General features: G+C 45.5%; 4 protein-coding genes and 1 pseudogene across 4 annotated transcripts; 3 read left to right on the top strand and 2 right to left on the bottom strand.

Annotated features, from left to right (window-relative positions):
• The first annotated feature begins 779 nt into the window (after positions 1-779).
• On the top strand, positions 780-1178 carry LOC131695842 (histone H2B-like). The gene has a single exon (XM_058984377.1). It carries the CDS (start codon positions 780-782, stop codon positions 1176-1178), a length of 399 nt encoding a protein of 132 aa, XP_058840360.1.
• Positions 1179-12852: 11674 nt separating this feature from the next.
• On the top strand, positions 12853-13901 carry LOC131695867 (histone H3). The gene is made up of 2 exons (XM_058984403.1): positions 12853-12864; positions 13479-13901. The coding sequence occupies exon 2, from the start codon at positions 13491-13493 to the stop codon at positions 13899-13901; it is 411 nt and encodes a 136-aa protein (XP_058840386.1). The 5' UTR covers positions 12853-12864; positions 13479-13490.
• Positions 13902-14024: 123 nt separating this feature from the next.
• Positions 14025-14788, bottom strand: LOC131695906 (histone H2A-like; annotated as a pseudogene).
• A 287-nt stretch (positions 14789-15075) lies between these two features.
• Positions 15076-15474, top strand: LOC131695866 (histone H2B-like). The gene has a single exon (XM_058984402.1). It carries the CDS (start codon positions 15076-15078, stop codon positions 15472-15474), a length of 399 nt encoding a protein of 132 aa, XP_058840385.1.
• Positions 15475-16231: 757 nt separating this feature from the next.
• Positions 16232-17107, bottom strand: LOC131695905 (histone H1A, sperm-like). The gene is made up of 2 exons (XM_058984438.1): positions 16553-17107; positions 16232-16309 (listed from the first exon to the last, which is right to left on the bottom strand). Exons 1-2 carry the CDS (start codon positions 17105-17107, stop codon positions 16232-16234), a joined length of 633 nt encoding a protein of 210 aa, XP_058840421.1.
• Positions 17108-17571: the final 464 nt, after the last annotated feature.

Raw genomic sequence — 17571 nt, 5'->3', positions numbered from 1 at the left:
ATGTACGTTGATGATTATCGGAGTGAAAATCAAATTAACTCTTTTTATCAGAAGAAAATAGTCGCCCTGAAAAGGGCGGTTTTTACGGCTAGAAAGGAGCGGGATTTAAGTTGCTGCGGAGGCCCTCTTTTCAGTCTTCTTCGGCAGCAGTGCGGCCTGTATGTTAGGCAACACGCCACCCTGAGCAATGGTCACACCGGAGAGCAGTTTGTTCAGCTCTTCGTCATTTCGAATGGCCAGCTGCAGATGACGGGGGATGATTCTGGTCTTTTTGTTATCGCGAGCAGCGTTTCCTGCCAGCTCCAGTACTTCGGCGGCAAGATATTCCATCACAGCTGCCAAGTAGACGGGTGCTCCGGCACCGACACGTTCAGCATAATTTCCCTTCCTCAGCAGACGGTGAATTCGGCCAACAGGGAACTGGAGACCGGCACGAACTGAGCGGGATTTTGGCTTTCCCTTCACTTTTCCTCCTTTACCGCGTGCAGACATTGTTGTAGGTTTATCGCTGTGCGCGTTCGTGTGTAGTCACGTAGACAATACGAGTAACACTGATGCCACTCGCGCACACAGCATCCCTTGTTATGCATTCGCTTCATTGCACATCGTTCGCCAAAGGGGCGGAGTAGCGAACGAACGAAACGCGCTAAACACAAAAAAGGACGAACCTTCGTCTCGCTACACGATCGTATATAAGCGATATGTAGTGATTTTTGCTACCAATCAGTCAGCGCAGTTCGCATCGAGAGCGTTAACAGCAGCACAACCACGTCGTTACTATGGCACCGAAAGCCAGCGGAAAGGCTGTGAAAAAATCCGGCGGCGGCGGTGGCAAGGCACAGAAGAACATCGCCACAAAAGCAGGAGGAGGAGAGAAGAAGAAGCGAAAGCAACGGCGCAAGGAAAGCTACGCTATCTACATCTACAAGGTGCTGAAGCAGGTCCATCCGGACACCGGTGTCTCGTCGAAGGCGATGAGCATCATGAATAGCTTCGTGAACGACATCTTCGAGCGTATTGCTAACGAAGCATCTCGTCTGGCCCATTACAACCGACGGTCGACGATCACCTCCCGCGAGGTACAGACCGCCGTTCGTTTGCTGTTACCGGGAGAGCTGGCGAAACATGCCGTATCGGAAGGTACCAAGGCCGTTACCAAGTATACCAGCTCGAAGTAAACGTGTCGCCCGCCCCGCCGCCGGATGTCACACACCACCACCCCATCGTCATCGGCCCTTTTCAGGGCCACCAAAACACGTTCTGGTAAAGAGTTGAATTGAAATGTGTACACATAGTTTATATAAACATTAGTTGTTGTTGTTTGTTTGTTTGTTTGTTTCATTAGAGCAAAAACGTCGTTGTCATTTTTGTTTCTCTGTCCATTTTTCAAATCATCACCAAATCAATTGCTGTAGTTTGTGGAAGTAGTCTTTCCCCTTACCGCTAGTTGATTGTTTTTGTTAAGACGGAAAACGGTCTTTTTTCTACCCCTTTATCGTCTATATTCTACTCAGTCAGTCTAAAACAGCCCCTGCGTATGAAAATTCTGCCGCAAAAAGAACACATTTCTGGATCATACTTGTTAATACAATGCACTTCCCAGCCTTCAAACTTCTGATCTGCGTTGAACGTTAATAATTAAATACCCAACACAATTCATAATCGCAAAGTTGAACAATACAATACGTTCGTCAATTTAGGCTAAAAAATCGGTAATTATCGTTCGTTCGTTTGTTTATTGTGCCAGCCAATTTTTCTCTGTTTTATTATAGCCAAAATAAGCGCGTTGTTTGCTAATCAGAGTAATATTATACTTGCTCTGTTTGTTTGTTTGTTTGTTAAGGCAACAGAAAACCACGGCCTACTATTAATTTACCTGTACGTACGTACGTTTATCTGAGCAAGAAACCGCGCCTATTTACTATAGTGATTTGTTTAATCAAACTAACGACGACTGATTTATCTTGCCAATCGGCAGCCAGTTGAATGCGGGTGTGTGCGCGCGCTGCTGCTCAAGCTAGAAAACTCATGGGGGGAACGGAGCATTAACGGAAAATAAGCATCAATCAATTCTTTACAATTTTGTTAGTCCTGAAAAGGACTGTTGTTTTGGGGGGACGCGCACGTTGTCGGGAATTTACTTCTTGCCGGCGGTGACCTTCTTCGGGGCGGTGGCGGCCTTCTTTGGCTTAGGTGCCCTCGGCTTGTTCGCTGCAGCCTTCGATGGTTTGGTGGCTTTCTGTTTAGTGGCAGCCGTTACCGCCTTTGCAGGGGCAGCAGCTTTCGCTTTCTTCGTAGCCGATTTCTTAGCGGCCGGGATCGCCGCCTTTGGCTTGCTGGTCTTCTCACCACCACCAGCCGGCGGATTTTTCTTCTCCCCGGATTTAGTAGCCGATTTCTTCGGTTTTTTCGCTGCACCCGATGGTGGTTTCTTATCGCCAGCCGGTTTCTTTGCTTCGACCGTCACCTTAAACGATCCGGAAGCACCGGTACCCTTGGTCTGGGTGATGTTTCCCTTCTCGACACCCGTTTTCAAAGCCTTCCGGATAAACGGAGCCAGCCTGGCGACGTCACACATGTAGTTGGCGGCGATGTACTTTTTGATCGCCTGCAGTGATGATCCGCTCCGTTCCTTCAGGGTCCGGATGGCAGCCAGAACCATCTCACTCACTGGTGGATGGGTTGAAGATTTTTTCGGTTTCTTGGCGTCACTCTTGCTAGCCTTGGCCGCCTGCTTCGGTGGCGCTTTGGCGGCTGGCGGAGAGGCGACGACGGCAGGGGCCGTAGCAGCAACGTCGATAGCAGTTTCAGCCATTGCGCGTTCGTTTGGTTTGGTTTTCTTCCACACACACAGTTGTAGACGACGAGTCGATGGATGCACGATGATGCAAGTCTGCGAATATGATAACCGGGGGTCCGGTGTCTGTTGTTTAGGATCGTATTCATCGGCTCTGTTTGGGAACGCGTAGATGACGGTTGGAAGTTACTATTCGATCGGTGCCGGTAAAATTTTACGGACTGTTGTTTTAAATCAACCAAAATCGAATTACTGCTTGTGAAAAGTACACTGGAAGTTTGCATTCAATTTACTGCACTGTCCGCACCGTCCAAACTAACACCCGCTGAACATTCTGTTTTAAGCGTATGGCCGAATATTATCAAATCATGTATCCGACTATGGCGGCACGTGCAAACTGAATTGTGGAAAATAGGTTAATTTGAACCTTCTAGCAATTGGAAAACCTTTTCGGTGCTATCCAATCGAAAGAAAACTTCTCTCTATATAAAATTATTTCATTTTTGTACATATTTGCTCGAGCGGAAGTGCTCGTAATTTGGCGACCTGCGGAAAACGTTTCGGTCGGCTGGTCCTTTGCTGAAAACTTTCGTTATTAAAATTACTAAAACAAAAAAAGTTAACGGGTGGCAACACAAATTTTGGATTTTTTTTCTCAACCTGTCAAAAAAAAAGACAAACGATTCGATTGAAATTAGAAGATACGTTCTCCATTGTTGGCCAAAAATTAGTGAACATTTCAAACCGATCCGTAATTGGATGCTGTTCGGCGAAGCTTCCGTTTGATGTCGGAACAGGCGCGTAGTACGGCGTCTACGTCAACTTTGCTAATGCATTTCGTGATCTTCTACCAATCAACTTGTTTGCAATTCGTGGCTCTCAAAACGAAATCCCGAAGAAATCTGCGATTGGGCGACACTGAAGCAAATTGTGAAGCGGGTTGTGCTTTTTAGGGTACAAATGGGATCGAGTGGGTATTCGGGAACGATTGTTTTTTTTTTTTTTTTGCTTTTTTTTGCGAGGGAAGTAACTTGCTTCGTGCAAAACAAAATATTTAGCCAAAATAATTTTTTTTATCAACCGGCAAGCGGCATTGAGATTGCACCGTCGAAAGGTGTTGTAAACAGTCGACGGCGCAACGTTTTCCCCTTTGAAATATTGTACCGTGCACTTTTCGCCGAGATTCTTGTGTTGCTCGTAGAACCGTACAACGCGCTCGCGAAATGCTTTCTTGTTTCGACGGCAGAGACAGACAGAGAGAAATACCTCGAAAAAAATCCAACATTTTAGTTGCGGATTTTGATTTTAGTGCTCTAATCATCAGTGTTATTTCGAATTGCTTTGGCTAACTCAAAATTCTATTATTTAGGATGTACTGATCAACTCGCTACATCGTTGTGTACATGGCTGTGAGCTGATAAACCGCACGCGTCGACCATCACACCCAGGCGCTTCAGCGCACGCATCGATGGGAACGCTTGTCCCCCGACACAGATCACAAGCTGGACTTTTTTACGGTTGCTCAATCTCTCTCTCTCTCTCTCTCTCTCTCTCTCTCTCTCTCTCTCTCTCTCTCTTCCTGTGTGTGTGTGTGTGTGTGTGTTGTAATTGCTTCCTGATTGATACAGTACTAACTCACCAGCCATCAACTTTACTTTTATCATTCAGACCAATTAAAGGTACGCAAATTCATAGGTAGACAGGTAGGTGAAAGCGTGGTAAGCTAAAACGTGCGCGCGCGAAAAAAAGAGTCGGTCGGCGGTTCGTTGCTATCGAGAAACGAGCCGTTTTGTCCCATGATACGCAAGCTCAGGAGAAAGAAAAAGGAAATGCATATATGAAAAAAGGGAAACCCAGCGACTGAGCGCGTTGTAGTGTTACGACGGTCTCTCGCATATCCATCAAAATCGCACATTAAACAGTACGCCCCTGCAACGTGGATGAAAATTATGAAGGATACATTTCAAACTAATTCTTTTTTCTAAACATTTGGTGGCCCTGAAAAGGGCCTTTTGTGTTGTCGTGAACGTCGTGGTAGGGCTTAACCACCAAAACCGTACAATGTGCGTCCCTGGCGTTTAAGCGCATAGACGACATCCATCGCAGTGACGGTCTTCCGTTTGGCATGTTCAGTGTACGTCACAGCGTCCCGGATAACGTTTTCCAGAAAAATCTTCAGCACACCACGGGTTTCCTCGTATATCAAACCGGAGATTCGCTTCACTCCTCCACGTCGAGCCAGACGACGAATGGCGGGTTTGGTGATGCCCTGGATATTGTCACGAAGCACCTTGCGGTGCCGCTTAGCGCCTCCCTTGCCGAGCCCTTTGCCTCCTTTGCCACGGCCAGTCATCTTCTTGGTTGTTGTAGGTAATAACTTAGTAGGCTAGCGCAGCACACCTGCAGCAGCGAGATTCCAATACCGAATGTTGCAATTCGGCCCATTGAGTAGCGCTTTTATACTGATGCACACACATTCTCAGTCGCCGCCGCATAGGAAGATTACCATGGCTGCTATCTATATGCTTACTCGTGATGTGTTGGTTTGAAGGGGAAATAGCGCGAACACGAAGTTCACTGTTGCCACTGTTTTAGTAGCTTGGGATTGCCGAAATCTGCTTTATCCGGACTAATGCTGACATGGTAGCATTTTCCCTGGAAAACGATTGCCCGGAAATTGATTCTCCTGAAAAAGAAAGAAAGAAAAAGTAAATCGAAAAACAAACGGGTTTTTTTTTTAACTTATAAAGATTTTCTATACATCCGTCTACATGGTACGTTATATTGGCTTCTATGGTACTTAAATATCGATATCTGATACTGATCTATGATGGAACAAATTGTTACTGATGAACAAACTATTTCTGTTTGATATTCTTCTACTGTTGGAATTTTATTGATTTCTAGGCGATTTTTTTTGCTCATACATAGTTTTTCTTTTTAGGAATATTTTTTTGCAAATCTAATGAAAAGCTGAAAAAATCAAGTCTGGCAACACTGGCTCCGGAATGGAAATGGTGGGGGAAGTATAGTAGCCGAATCGAACCGTATACAGAACGAAAAGGCACATGGCACGTACACGAGCGAGACAGGCGATAGTAGTGTTTATTCGCGACTATAAAAAAAATCGGTCGGTCTGTTTTGGTCATCCAAGATCATTCGTTCGTCGTGTCTTAACGTGTTCAGACGTGTATTTTTTTTTTTTAATGTAGAATACATTTAAGGTTTCAATATAGGGGTCCCGTTTCAAAATATCGGCTGCGGCGCCGCGTCAGATTTTGAACGTTAATAACTTTTATCATACTTAACAGAATGATTTGATTTTTAGACCAATTTGTTGCAAATATGTTCCTCTATGCTGTATTAAAATTTGAAGTATGTATAACATGTACTAATAACAAAAAAAATGTGTTTTGAAAAATCTTTCGAAAACGACTCGGAAAAGTGAAAATTTTCAGCCCATCCCGCACAGAGCCGTCGTTATGGTAGACCAACCGAACAATAAAATAATGAAAAGTTTATATATAGGTCCATTACATGTTTGTTCGTATGGTTATTCGCATTGGGTTGCTTGACGAGAGCACTTGGTGGGGGAAAGACGGCATATTCCTTTGGTTAGGCCATTAGAAGCCGGACGGAAAGGAAAGGCTCATGCACGGCACGAGAACGAGCGAGAAAGCGATAGTAGTGCATATTAGCGCGATTATATAAATATCTGTCGGTCGGTTTTTCTCATCATTCGTATTCGTTCAAGCACTAGCAAGCAGCCAGTCCACCGAAGAAAAGCAGTCGGCGATGACGACGGCGGAAAAAGTGCCCCAGCTACTGGTGACTCATCGCAACCCGATCAGGAACTGTCGCCCTGCAAGAATTTCGCCCCAACTAAAGGGCAACAGAGTAGGCTATCGTTCCAGCGTCTGGGTCGTGAGATTGTGCAGGACTGCAAAGTCGAGCTACGCTTACAAAGCTCAGTCGTAATGATGCCCCGAGAAGCCAACGATGCCTACTTGGTCGGTTTGTTCGAGAATGCAAAATAGTGCTTTCTAGCTCACCGTGTCCGCGGGGAGTGCGTCTGAATTATGCTCCCGCAATAAAACAATAAACGGTTCTTTACAGGACCAATTAATTGTGTTCTAATAAGAGTTAAACTGAAATTTACATTTTATGGTGTATAACAAATAATTTTCAGAAAGCAATATAAGAAATACGATGTGTGGAAAGAAAGAAAGAGAATTTAAATTATCTTCTCTCGCTCGTTTTCGTGCACTGCTTTTCCATTCCTTTCTGCTGCTACTACCATCATAACTGAAACGAATGTGCGTGTTCCCCCACCATCTCATGGCCAGTGTTGCCACAATTGCATGTCGCTATAACAATTTGAATTATTTTATTGATCCTCTCTAGTATTGATAAAATATAGAACATGCAAAGTACACTAGTCGCATGCTTTTATTCGAACTTTTTGGCAGCCTCCATTGATTAACTGCATAAATCGATTTGTTTGTGCAGCTCCTTGCTAGTAGCAAACTAAATAGCCTTTATCAGCGCTAACAAATAAAACAAAAGAATTTAAGTTTGTGAAAATCTTTTCCTTCCTTCTTTTCAAATCTGCAACATTCTTTGAAAATATTGTTGGAATGTTGTTATTGAAAAACTGAACATGCAAGTTTGCTAGCACTGGCCACTAGATTGAAGGCGATGGAAAGACAGAATATTCGTTTTGGTTATGCTAGTATTGGTAGCCGAACGGAAAGGAAAGGCACAGGAATGGCACGAAAACGAGCGGGAGAGCGATAGTAGTGCTTTCTTGTGTTTTCATATATGAATATTGGTCGGTCGGTTTTTCTCATCATTCGTATTCGTTCAAGCACTAGCAAGCAGCCAGTCCACCGGAGGAAAGGAGTTGGCGATGATGACGGTCCGCAAAAGTGCCCCAGCTACTGGTGGCCCATCGCAACCAACTACCGATCAGGAACTGTCGCCATGCTAGTATTTCGCCCCAACTAAAGGGCAACGGAGCAACTAATCCGCTGGCTAACATTCCAGCGTCTGGTTCGTAAGGTTGTGTATTACTTCAAAGTCGAGCTACGCTTACAAAACTCAGCCGTAATGAAGCCACTGATGCCTACTTGGTCGGTTTGTGGGAGTGGGCGTAAATTACAATAAAAGCAACGGTTCTTTTCAGGACCAATCAATTGTGTTCTAGTAAGAGTTAAACTGAAACTTTTATTTTAAGGTGTGTAGCAAATTTTCAACAAGCAACATAATACGTTGGGTAGAAAGAAGTAGCTTGCACACGGAACAAAAATTTAAATTATCCTCTCGCTCGTTTCGTGCACTGCTTTTCCATTACTTTCTACTGTTATTATCAGTATTACCAAAACGAATGTGTTGTTGCATGTGTTTAAGAGAAACGTTGAAGTCGCATGCTTCTATTCAAGCTTTTTGGCAGCCCCCGTGAACTAACTGCATTAAATGATTTTTTGTGCAGCTCCGTGCTAGTAGCAAACAAAATGGCCCTACCAGTGTCTGATTCGTGAGATTGTGCAGGATTTCAAAGTCGAGCTAAGCTTATAAAGTTCAGCCGTAATGGTACCCGAAGAAGCCAGTCTTGTCGTTTTGTTCGAGGCTACAAAACAGTTCGCCAGGCACGTAACTATCATGCCAAAAATATCCAACGATCCAGCGCATCACCATCAACACCAACGCCGATACCAAAGGTTCTTTTCAGAACCACCATTATTACCATAGAGAATTATTTGAAAATTTCCCATTCAAACGTGATTCTGTTGAATATTATTAGATTTAAATTAACGTCTCGAATTGAAATAACGACGCTCCGGTTATGTGACAGACATTACCCACCCATCTTTTTTTATTGTGACCACGACACCCCATTTCAATATTTCTGAATGAACAGAAGGTCGAGTTTGGAAAGTTTGTAACTTTCATTGTACTTAACCAAATTACACAATGTTCGCACTAATGATTCAGAAATATGATCAGGAATCTTCTGTTAGATTTGTAAGCATGTATAATTTACATGAATAAAGAAAAATTGATTTTCAGGAATCAATTATTATCTGTTCTTCCATTGGCCAGTACTACGCGACTTCCTCATGCTAACAATTAATTTCATCGTTAGCCATCTCCCTCACCAAGGCCAACAACGCCAACAAAACCGGTCCTTTTCAGGACCACCATCATTTTTGTAAAGAATAATTTGAAATATTCCTCGCCCAAATCACCTTTTGTCCGAAAATTCCAATGAGTATCAACATATTTGAAGAGCGTGTTCCTTATGTATTCTACATCTCTCCGGTTATGTCGCAGACATTACCCACCCATCTTTTGTCGCCGCGTGTTTAGTTTTTCGTTCGGTAGCTAGTTGGTTCGGTTGCGGTGTCCGTTCGACAATTCGGTCGTATGTCGAAACGGAAACGCCGGTCGGGCGGCTCGAAGGCCAGCCCCAAACAAAGCAAGAGCGCAAAAGCGCTGAAAAGTCCAAAGGAACCGGACGGCAAGAGATTGCGGTCAGAAAGAGACCGAATGTCAGTGTATTCGGCTCCCCCAGCGAGCATTGCGAGCGCAGCGAAAACTACAACCAATATCAGTGACGTTGGTGATTTCGGCGGATCCATGCAGGATTTGCTTGAAGAAGATTTACAGCCGCCAGTGAAAATTAAAATTCCACCCATCATGGTTAAGTCGGTCCCGCTCGAAAAGCTGATGAAAACCATGAAAGCGCTAGGTGTTTCGGCTGAATACAAAATCTGCCGAATCGGCATAAAAGTGATGGTGCAAACAAAAGAAAATTTCGGAAAAGCTACGGCATATCTGAAAAGCAGTAAAACGCAGTTTTTCACCCACGACTTTGCCGGTGAAAAGCCGTTCAAGGCGGTGATACGCGGGCTGCCTGTGATGGCAACTGAAGATATCAAGGAGGAACTGCGCGTTCACTACAAGCTGGAGCCAATAGAAGTTTTCCAGATGTCACGCCGCGAAAAAGTTAAAACCTTTCGGGACTGCCTGTTTCTAGTGCATTTTCCAAAAGGTACCGTAACGCTAAATGCACTTCAGGCGGTGCGTTCAATCGGATCAATAGTTATTCGCTGGGAGCCATATCGTGGCACAAATCGCGACGTAACACAATGTCAACGATGCTTAAATTTCGGCCATGGTACCCGGAACTGCAATGTAAAGCCCCGTTGCGACTATTGTGCTCAGCCGCATAGCACTGCCGACTGTTTGGTGGAAGGTGCCATCGAATACCGTTGTGCAAACTGTGGTGGGAAGCATCGAGGTTCAAATCGTTCCTGCTGGAAGAGAGAGGAATACAAAAATATTCGGAAACAAGCCTCTACACAGAACCAAGCCGGAAGGAAGCGACAGGAAGTGCCTGCGTTTACAACCACAAATTTCCCCATGCTGGCTCCCAGCAGATCAGGGACTGCGACTCCTCCAATAAGTCCTCCTGATAGTCATCCGGTGGTCCCTACCACTCAACTCAGCACTTCTACCGTTCGTCAGGATACGTCTTTATCTCGACCGTGGGCACCCACCACTAACCCGTGGGCACTTCCAACCAATGGTGGCCAAGATGGTTCTCCGGACCAGCAATCCGCGACATTGTTTTCAGCTGAGCAGCTGACGGGCATCTTTACTGAAATGTGTGGCCAGTTACGACAGTGCCGCACTCGCCAAGACCAGATCTACGTTCTGGGGCTGATGGTCATTCGTTATGGCTGTTAAACCCCTCCGTCTGATGAACTGGAATGCTCACTCTATCCGAGTGAAAAAGATCGAGCTTGTAGACTTCATCAACACAAACGCCATCGATGTAAGTATCGTAACCGAAACATATCTTTCCCCTGATATCCCGTTCTCCATACCAAACTACACCACGGTGCGTATGGATCGAACACACTCTCGCGGAGGAGGCGTAGCGATCATAGTGAAAAAGGGCATCAAATTTCTAATGCTGCCGCAACCTGTCACAACCGTCATCGAATGTTTAGGAGTTGAAATCGAAACTTCAGAAGGGATAATTAAAATCTTCGCTGTCTATTGTCCACATCAATGCTATACTACCAATGGTTTGGCTAGACAATTCAAAAATGACTTGTCCAAACTTACGAGATCGAACGCTAAATACATAATCGGTGGTGACCTTAACGCTCGACATAACCTGTGGAGGAATAGCAGGAAAAATCAGAATGGTTCCCTACTCTTTGAAGATGCCCAACTTGGCTATTATAGTGTTCATTTTCCTGACGAGCCCACATTCCTCTCTCCGGCTGGTGTGCCCTCTACTCTGGATATTTTCTTGTCCAACACCGAAATCTCTAAGCCGCAAACCCTCTCTGAACTCAGCTCCGATCACTTTCCGGTAACTTGCGAATTCGGTGGTGAAGTTGTTGCGTCCCCGATCCATCTTAGGAAAGATTTCCACAGGGTTAATTGGGTGGTCTTCCAGAGAACTGTTGACTCGCTACTGGAAGAAAATCCTCCTCTTACTGATACAAACGACGTCGACAGCTGTCTGGAAAGGTTTCAGCAAGCGTTGGATGGTGCAGATAGGGCATGCATCAGAAAAGTTCCGGTGAAAGCAAACACCATTTCCATTGACCGTGACACAAAATACCACATTCGCCTTCGTAACATTTTTAGACGGCAGTTCCAAAGAACTGGTGACCTGGTTAAAAAACAGCTCGTCTCGGACCTCAACGAAGTTATTAAGAGTAGAATGGATCGGCTGAAAAATGAGAACTTCGGTAAGGTAGTGCAGGGCCTTAAGGATCATTCCAGGCCATTCTGGAAAGTTGCCAAGGTGCTAAAATCCCGACCCAAACAAATCCCACCATTGAAATCTGCCAACAATCTGCATGTTTCTCCCCTCGAAAAAGCAAATATCATCGGTGACCACTTTGCACGCTCGCACAACATTGGCAATGGTATGCGAAGTCCACTCGAAACGGCAGTAGAGGATAAAATGCGCTTGCTAGATGAGACAATCTGCGTTGTCCCTCAGGATCAGCTGGTGACAGTTGACGAAGTTCGCATGGCAATAAGAAAGACCAAGAACATGAAGGCCCCCGGGTTTGATGAAGTGTTCAATCTGATACTGAAAAATCTCAGTCACCGAGCCCTAACATCACTGGCAAACATTTTTAACAAATGTTTGGAGTTACGATATTTCCCTTCCGCGTGGAAAATCGCCAAAATAATCCCTATTCTCAAACCCGGTAAAGATCCCACCGCACCCACCAGCTACAGACCTATCAGTTTATTGTCATCGCTGAGTAAAATCTTCGAGAAGTTGCTTCTGGACCGTCTACTAGTGTTTGTGGAAACAAATAACATCCTCCTGACTGAACAGTTTGGCTTCAGGAGAGGCCACTCAACGACGCACCAACTAACGAGAGTGATAAATATTATAAGGCAGAACTAAGCTGTCTCCAAGTCGACTGCAATGGCTCTACTGGATGTAGAGAAAGCGTTCGACAACGTGTGGCACGATGGGCTCATCTACAAGCTTTGCGTGTCTAACGTTCCAATCTATCTCACACAAATCGTTAGAAGCTATCTCCGCGATAGAACATTTAAAGTCGCACTTCAGGGAGCAGTCTCCAACGTTTATAGCATACCAGCTGGTGTCCCCCAGGGAAGTCTCCTCGGTCCGATGCTATACAACCTGTTTACTTCGGATATTCCTCGCATGCCCGACGGCTCATGGCTGTCGTTGTTTGCGGACGACACTGCTCTCCTTGTGAAAGGGAGGAAAGTGACCGAGCTTCGAAGTAAGCTGCAACGATGCCTCGACATCTTCGTCGACTATACCAACAAATGGAAGATAAAATTGAACCTCCCAAAAACACAAACGATCCTGTTTAAGCATCGGCAAACAGCGAGACTGGATCCTCCGACCAACTGCAGAGTGTCACTTGGAGGAACACAAATCGATTGGACTACAGAAGCAATTTACCTTGGTCTGCTGATGGACTCCAAGCTACTGTTTCGTCAGCACATCGAAAAAACAGTCACCAAGTGTTCTCTTATGGTTAAGTGCCTCTACCCTCTCATCAACAGGCGCTCTAAACTCTCCGACCGCAATAAGTTGGCTGTTTACAAGCAGATCTTCATTCCCGTGATTGACTACGCCAGTGTTGTGTGGCAGACCAGCGCGATTTCACACAAGAAGAAACTACAAGTGTTCCAAAACAGAACATTAAAAATGATTTTAAATTTACCGTTCGATACCAGAACCAATTTAGTTCACACACTTGCGGGTATTGATACCGTCATCGCAAGATTAGATAAAACATATGCAAATTTCAGAGAAAAATGCCAAAATTCAAATTTCGAGCTAATACGCAGACTTTTTTAGAGTTAAGTTGTAAATTTTGTAAATAGTAGGTTAGGATTTAGGTTAGGAAAAACAATCAAACAAACAAATTCCGTCAATTCGGTAGTGCCTGAACAATCAATAATTACCATCAAACAAACACAAAATTGATATAACAAAGATGAAGAGAAAACAATCTATATCACTTAAACTACCAATTACATGTATATACTAAAACAAAATATTGAAATAAACATATATTAAATCGTTAAAAAAAATGTTTTGGTCATCATTCGTCGTTTGAACAGCATCACAGTGGTATCAGTAGTAGAGCAGAATTTTCGCGCCATGGCCCGTACGAAACAGACCGCCCGCAAGTCCACCGGAGGGAAAGCTCCCCGCAAACAGTTGGCAACGAAGGCTGCCCGTAAAAGTGCCCCAGCTACGGGTGGCGTTAAGAAGCCCCATCGCTACAGACCAGGAACTGTCGCGCTGCGAGAAATTCGTCGCTATCAGAAGTCGACAGAGCTACTAATCCGCAAGCTGCCCTTCCAGCGTCTGGTTCGTGAGATCGCGCAGGACTTCAAAACCGATCTGCGCTTCCAGAGCTCAGCCGTCATGGCCCTTCAAGAAGCCAGCGAGGCTTACCTGGTTGGTTTGTTCGAGGATACCAATCTGTGCGCTATCCATGCCAAGCGAGTGACCATCATGCCGAAAGACATCCAACTGGCTCGCCGGATCCGTGGGGAGCGGGCCTAAATTTGGTGTGTGCCCATCACCCCCCAGAACGAAACAGCAACAAACGGTCCTTTTCAGGACCACAACCAATCATATTTTACTAAGAATTATTAGCAGAAATTTTCCGTTTCCCTCCAAAAATGCTCAGGCGGGTGGCTGTGTGTGTTTGTTAGACAGCACGCCGATGGGGGATTTTTTGCCAGCAGCACCACCTCGTACCGATCGACAGTAGTAGCGTGTGAAAAACAAGACCCATTGAGGGAAATCTTGCGCGGCCGATTTGTGATTTAGCACCAAATCGATGAGTGAACTTTTGAGAGATTGGGTGAAATCGTCAATGCCATGATATGAGGGAAACTATTATTAAGCGTCTGACGAGCATTGCAAAAAAAAAAACTTGTGCAATGCTCACAGAAATGTACGTTGATGATTATCGGAGTGAAAATCAAATTAACTCTTTTTATCAGAAGAAAATAGTCGCCCTGAAAAGGGCGGTTTTTACGGCTAGAAAGGAGCGGGATTTAAGTTGCTGCGGAGGCCCTCTTTTCAGTCTTCTTCGGCAGCAGTGCGGCCTGTATGTTAGGCAACACGCCACCCTGAGCAATGGTCACACCGGAGAGCAGTTTGTTCAGCTCTTCGTCATTTCGAATGGCCAGCTGCAGATGACGGGGGATGATTCTGGTCTTTTTGTTATCGCGAGCAGCGTTTCCTGCCAGCTCCAGTACTTCGGCGGCAAGATATTCCATCACAGCTGCCAAGTAGACGGGTGCTCCGGCACCGACACGTTCAGCATAATTTCCCTTCCTCAGCAGACGGTGAATTCGGCCAACAGGGAACTGGAGACCGGCACGAACTGAGCGGGATTTTGGCTTTCCCTTCACTTTTCCTCCTTTACCGCGTGCAGACATTGTTGTAGGTTTATCGCTGTGCGCGTTCGTGTGTAGTCACGTAGACAATACGAGTAACACTGATGCCACTCGCGCACACAGCATCCCTTGTTATGCATTCGCTTCATTGCACATCGTTCGCCAAAGGGGCGGAGTAGCGAACGAACGAAACGCGCTAAACACAAAAAAGGACGAACCTTCGTCTCGCTACACGATCGTATATAAGCGATATGTAGTGATTTTTGCTACCAATCAGTCAGCGCAGTTCGCATCGAGAGCGTTAACAGCAGCACAACCACGTCGTTACTATGGCACCGAAAGCCAGCGGAAAGGCTGTGAAAAAATCCGGCGGCGGCGGTGGCAAGGCACAGAAGAACATCGCCACAAAAGCAGGAGGAGGAGAGAAGAAGAAGCGAAAGCAACGGCGCAAGGAAAGCTACGCTATCTACATCTACAAGGTGCTGAAGCAGGTCCATCCGGACACCGGTGTCTCGTCGAAGGCGATGAGCATCATGAATAGCTTCGTGAACGACATCTTCGAGCGTATTGCTAACGAAGCATCTCGTCTGGCCCATTACAACCGACGGTCGACGATCACCTCCCGCGAGGTACAGACCGCCGTTCGTTTGCTGTTACCGGGAGAGCTGGCGAAACATGCCGTATCGGAAGGTACCAAGGCCGTTACCAAGTATACCAGCTCGAAGTAAACGTGTCGCCCGCCCCGCCGCCGGATGTCACACACCACCACCCCATCGTCATCGGCCCTTTTCAGGGCCACCAAAACACGTTCTGGTAAAGAGTTGAATTGAAATGTGTACACATAGTTTATATAAACATTAGTTGTTGTTGTTTGTTTGTTTGTTTGTTTCATTAGAGCAAAAACGTCGTTGTCATTTTTGTTTCTCTGTCCATTTTTCAAATCATCACCAAATCAATTGCTGTAGTTTGTGGAAGTAGTCTTTCCCCTTACCGCTAGTTGATTGTTTTTGTTAAGACGGAAAACGGTCTTTTTTCTACCCCTTTATCGTCTATATTCTACTCAGTCAGTCTAAAACAGCCCCTGCGTATGAAAATTCTGCCGCAAAAAGAACACATTTCTGGATCATACTTGTTAATACAATGCACTTCCCAGCCTTCAAACTTCTGATCTGCGTTGAACGTTAATAATTAAATACCCAACACAATTCATAATCGCAAAGTTGAACAATACAATACGTTCGTCAATTTAGGCTAAAAAATCGGTAATTATCGTTCGTTCGTTTGTTTATTGTGCCAGCCAATTTTTCTCTGTTTTATTATAGCCAAAATAAGCGCGTTGTTTGCTAATCAGAGTAATATTATACTTGCTCTGTTTGTTTGTTTGTTAAGGCAACAGAAAACCACGGCCTACTATTAATTTACCTGTACGTACGTACGTTTATCTGAGCAAGAAACCGCGCCTATTTACTATAGTGATTTGTTTAATCAAACTAACGACGACTGATTTATCTTGCCAATCGGCAGCCAGTTGAATGCGGGTGTGTGCGCGCGCTGCTGCTCAAGCTAGAAAACTCATGGGGGGAACGGAGCATTAACGGAAAATAAGCATCAATCAATTCTTTACAATTTTGTTAGTCCTGAAAAGGACTGTTGTTTTGGGGGGACGCGCACGTTGTCGGGAATTTACTTCTTGCCGGCGGTGACCTTCTTCGGGGCGGTGGCGGCCTTCTTTGGCTTAGGTGCCCTCGGCTTGTTCGCTGCAGCCTTCGATGGTTTGGTGGCTTTCTGTTTAGTGGCAGCCGTTACCGCCTTTGCAGGGGCAGCAGCTTTCGCTTTCTTCGTAGCCGATTTCTTAGCGGCCGGGATCGCCGCCTTTGGCTTGCTGGTCTTCTCACCACCACCAGCCGGCGGATTTTTCTTCTCCCCGGATTTAGTAGCCGATTTCTTCGGTTTTTTCGCTGCACCCGATGGTGGTTTCTTATCGCCAGCCGGTTTCTTTGCTTCGACCGTCACCTTAAACGATCCGGAAGCACCGGTACCCTTGGTCTGGGTGATGTTTCCCTTCTCGACACCCGTTTTCAAAGCCTTCCGGATAAACGGAGCCAGCCTGGCGACGTCACACATGTAGTTGGCGGCGATGTACTTTTTGATCGCCTGCAGTGATGATCCGCTCCGTTCCTTCAGGGTCCGGATGGCAGCCAGAACCATCTCACTCACTGGTGGATGGGTTGAAGATTTTTTCGGTTTCTTGGCGTCACTCTTGCTAGCCTTGGCCGCCTGCTTCGGTGGCGCTTTGGCGGCTGGCGGAGAGGCGACGACGGCAGGGGCCGTAGCAGCAACGTCGATAGCAGTTTCAGCCATTGCGCGTTCGTTTGGTTTGGTTTTCTTCCACACACACAGTTGTAGACGACGAGTCGATGGATGCACGATGATGCAAGTCTGCGAATATGATAACCGGGGGTCCGGTGTCTGTTGTTTAGGATCGTATTCATCGGCTCTGTTTGGGAACGCGTAGATGACGGTTGGAAGTTACTATTCGATCGGTGCCGGTAAAATTTTACGGACTGTTGTTTTAAATCAACCAAAATCGAATTACTGCTTGTGAAAAGTACACTGGAAGTTTGCATTCAATTTACTGCACTGTCCGCACCGTCCAAACTAACACCCGCTGAACATTCTGTTTTAAGCGTATGGCCGAATATTATCAAATCATGTATCCGACTATGGCGGCACGTGCAAACTGAATTGTGGAAAATAGGTTAATTTGAACCTTCTAGCAATTGGAAAACCTTTTCGGTGCTATCCAATCGAAAGAAAACTTCTCT

This window comes from Topomyia yanbarensis, unplaced genomic scaffold, assembly GCF_030247195.1.
Source record: "Topomyia yanbarensis strain Yona2022 unplaced genomic scaffold, ASM3024719v1 HiC_scaffold_6, whole genome shotgun sequence".
Lineage (NCBI taxonomy): Eukaryota > Metazoa > Arthropoda > Insecta > Diptera > Culicidae > Topomyia > Topomyia yanbarensis.
This window is presented reverse-complemented; position numbering and strand designations above follow the sequence as displayed.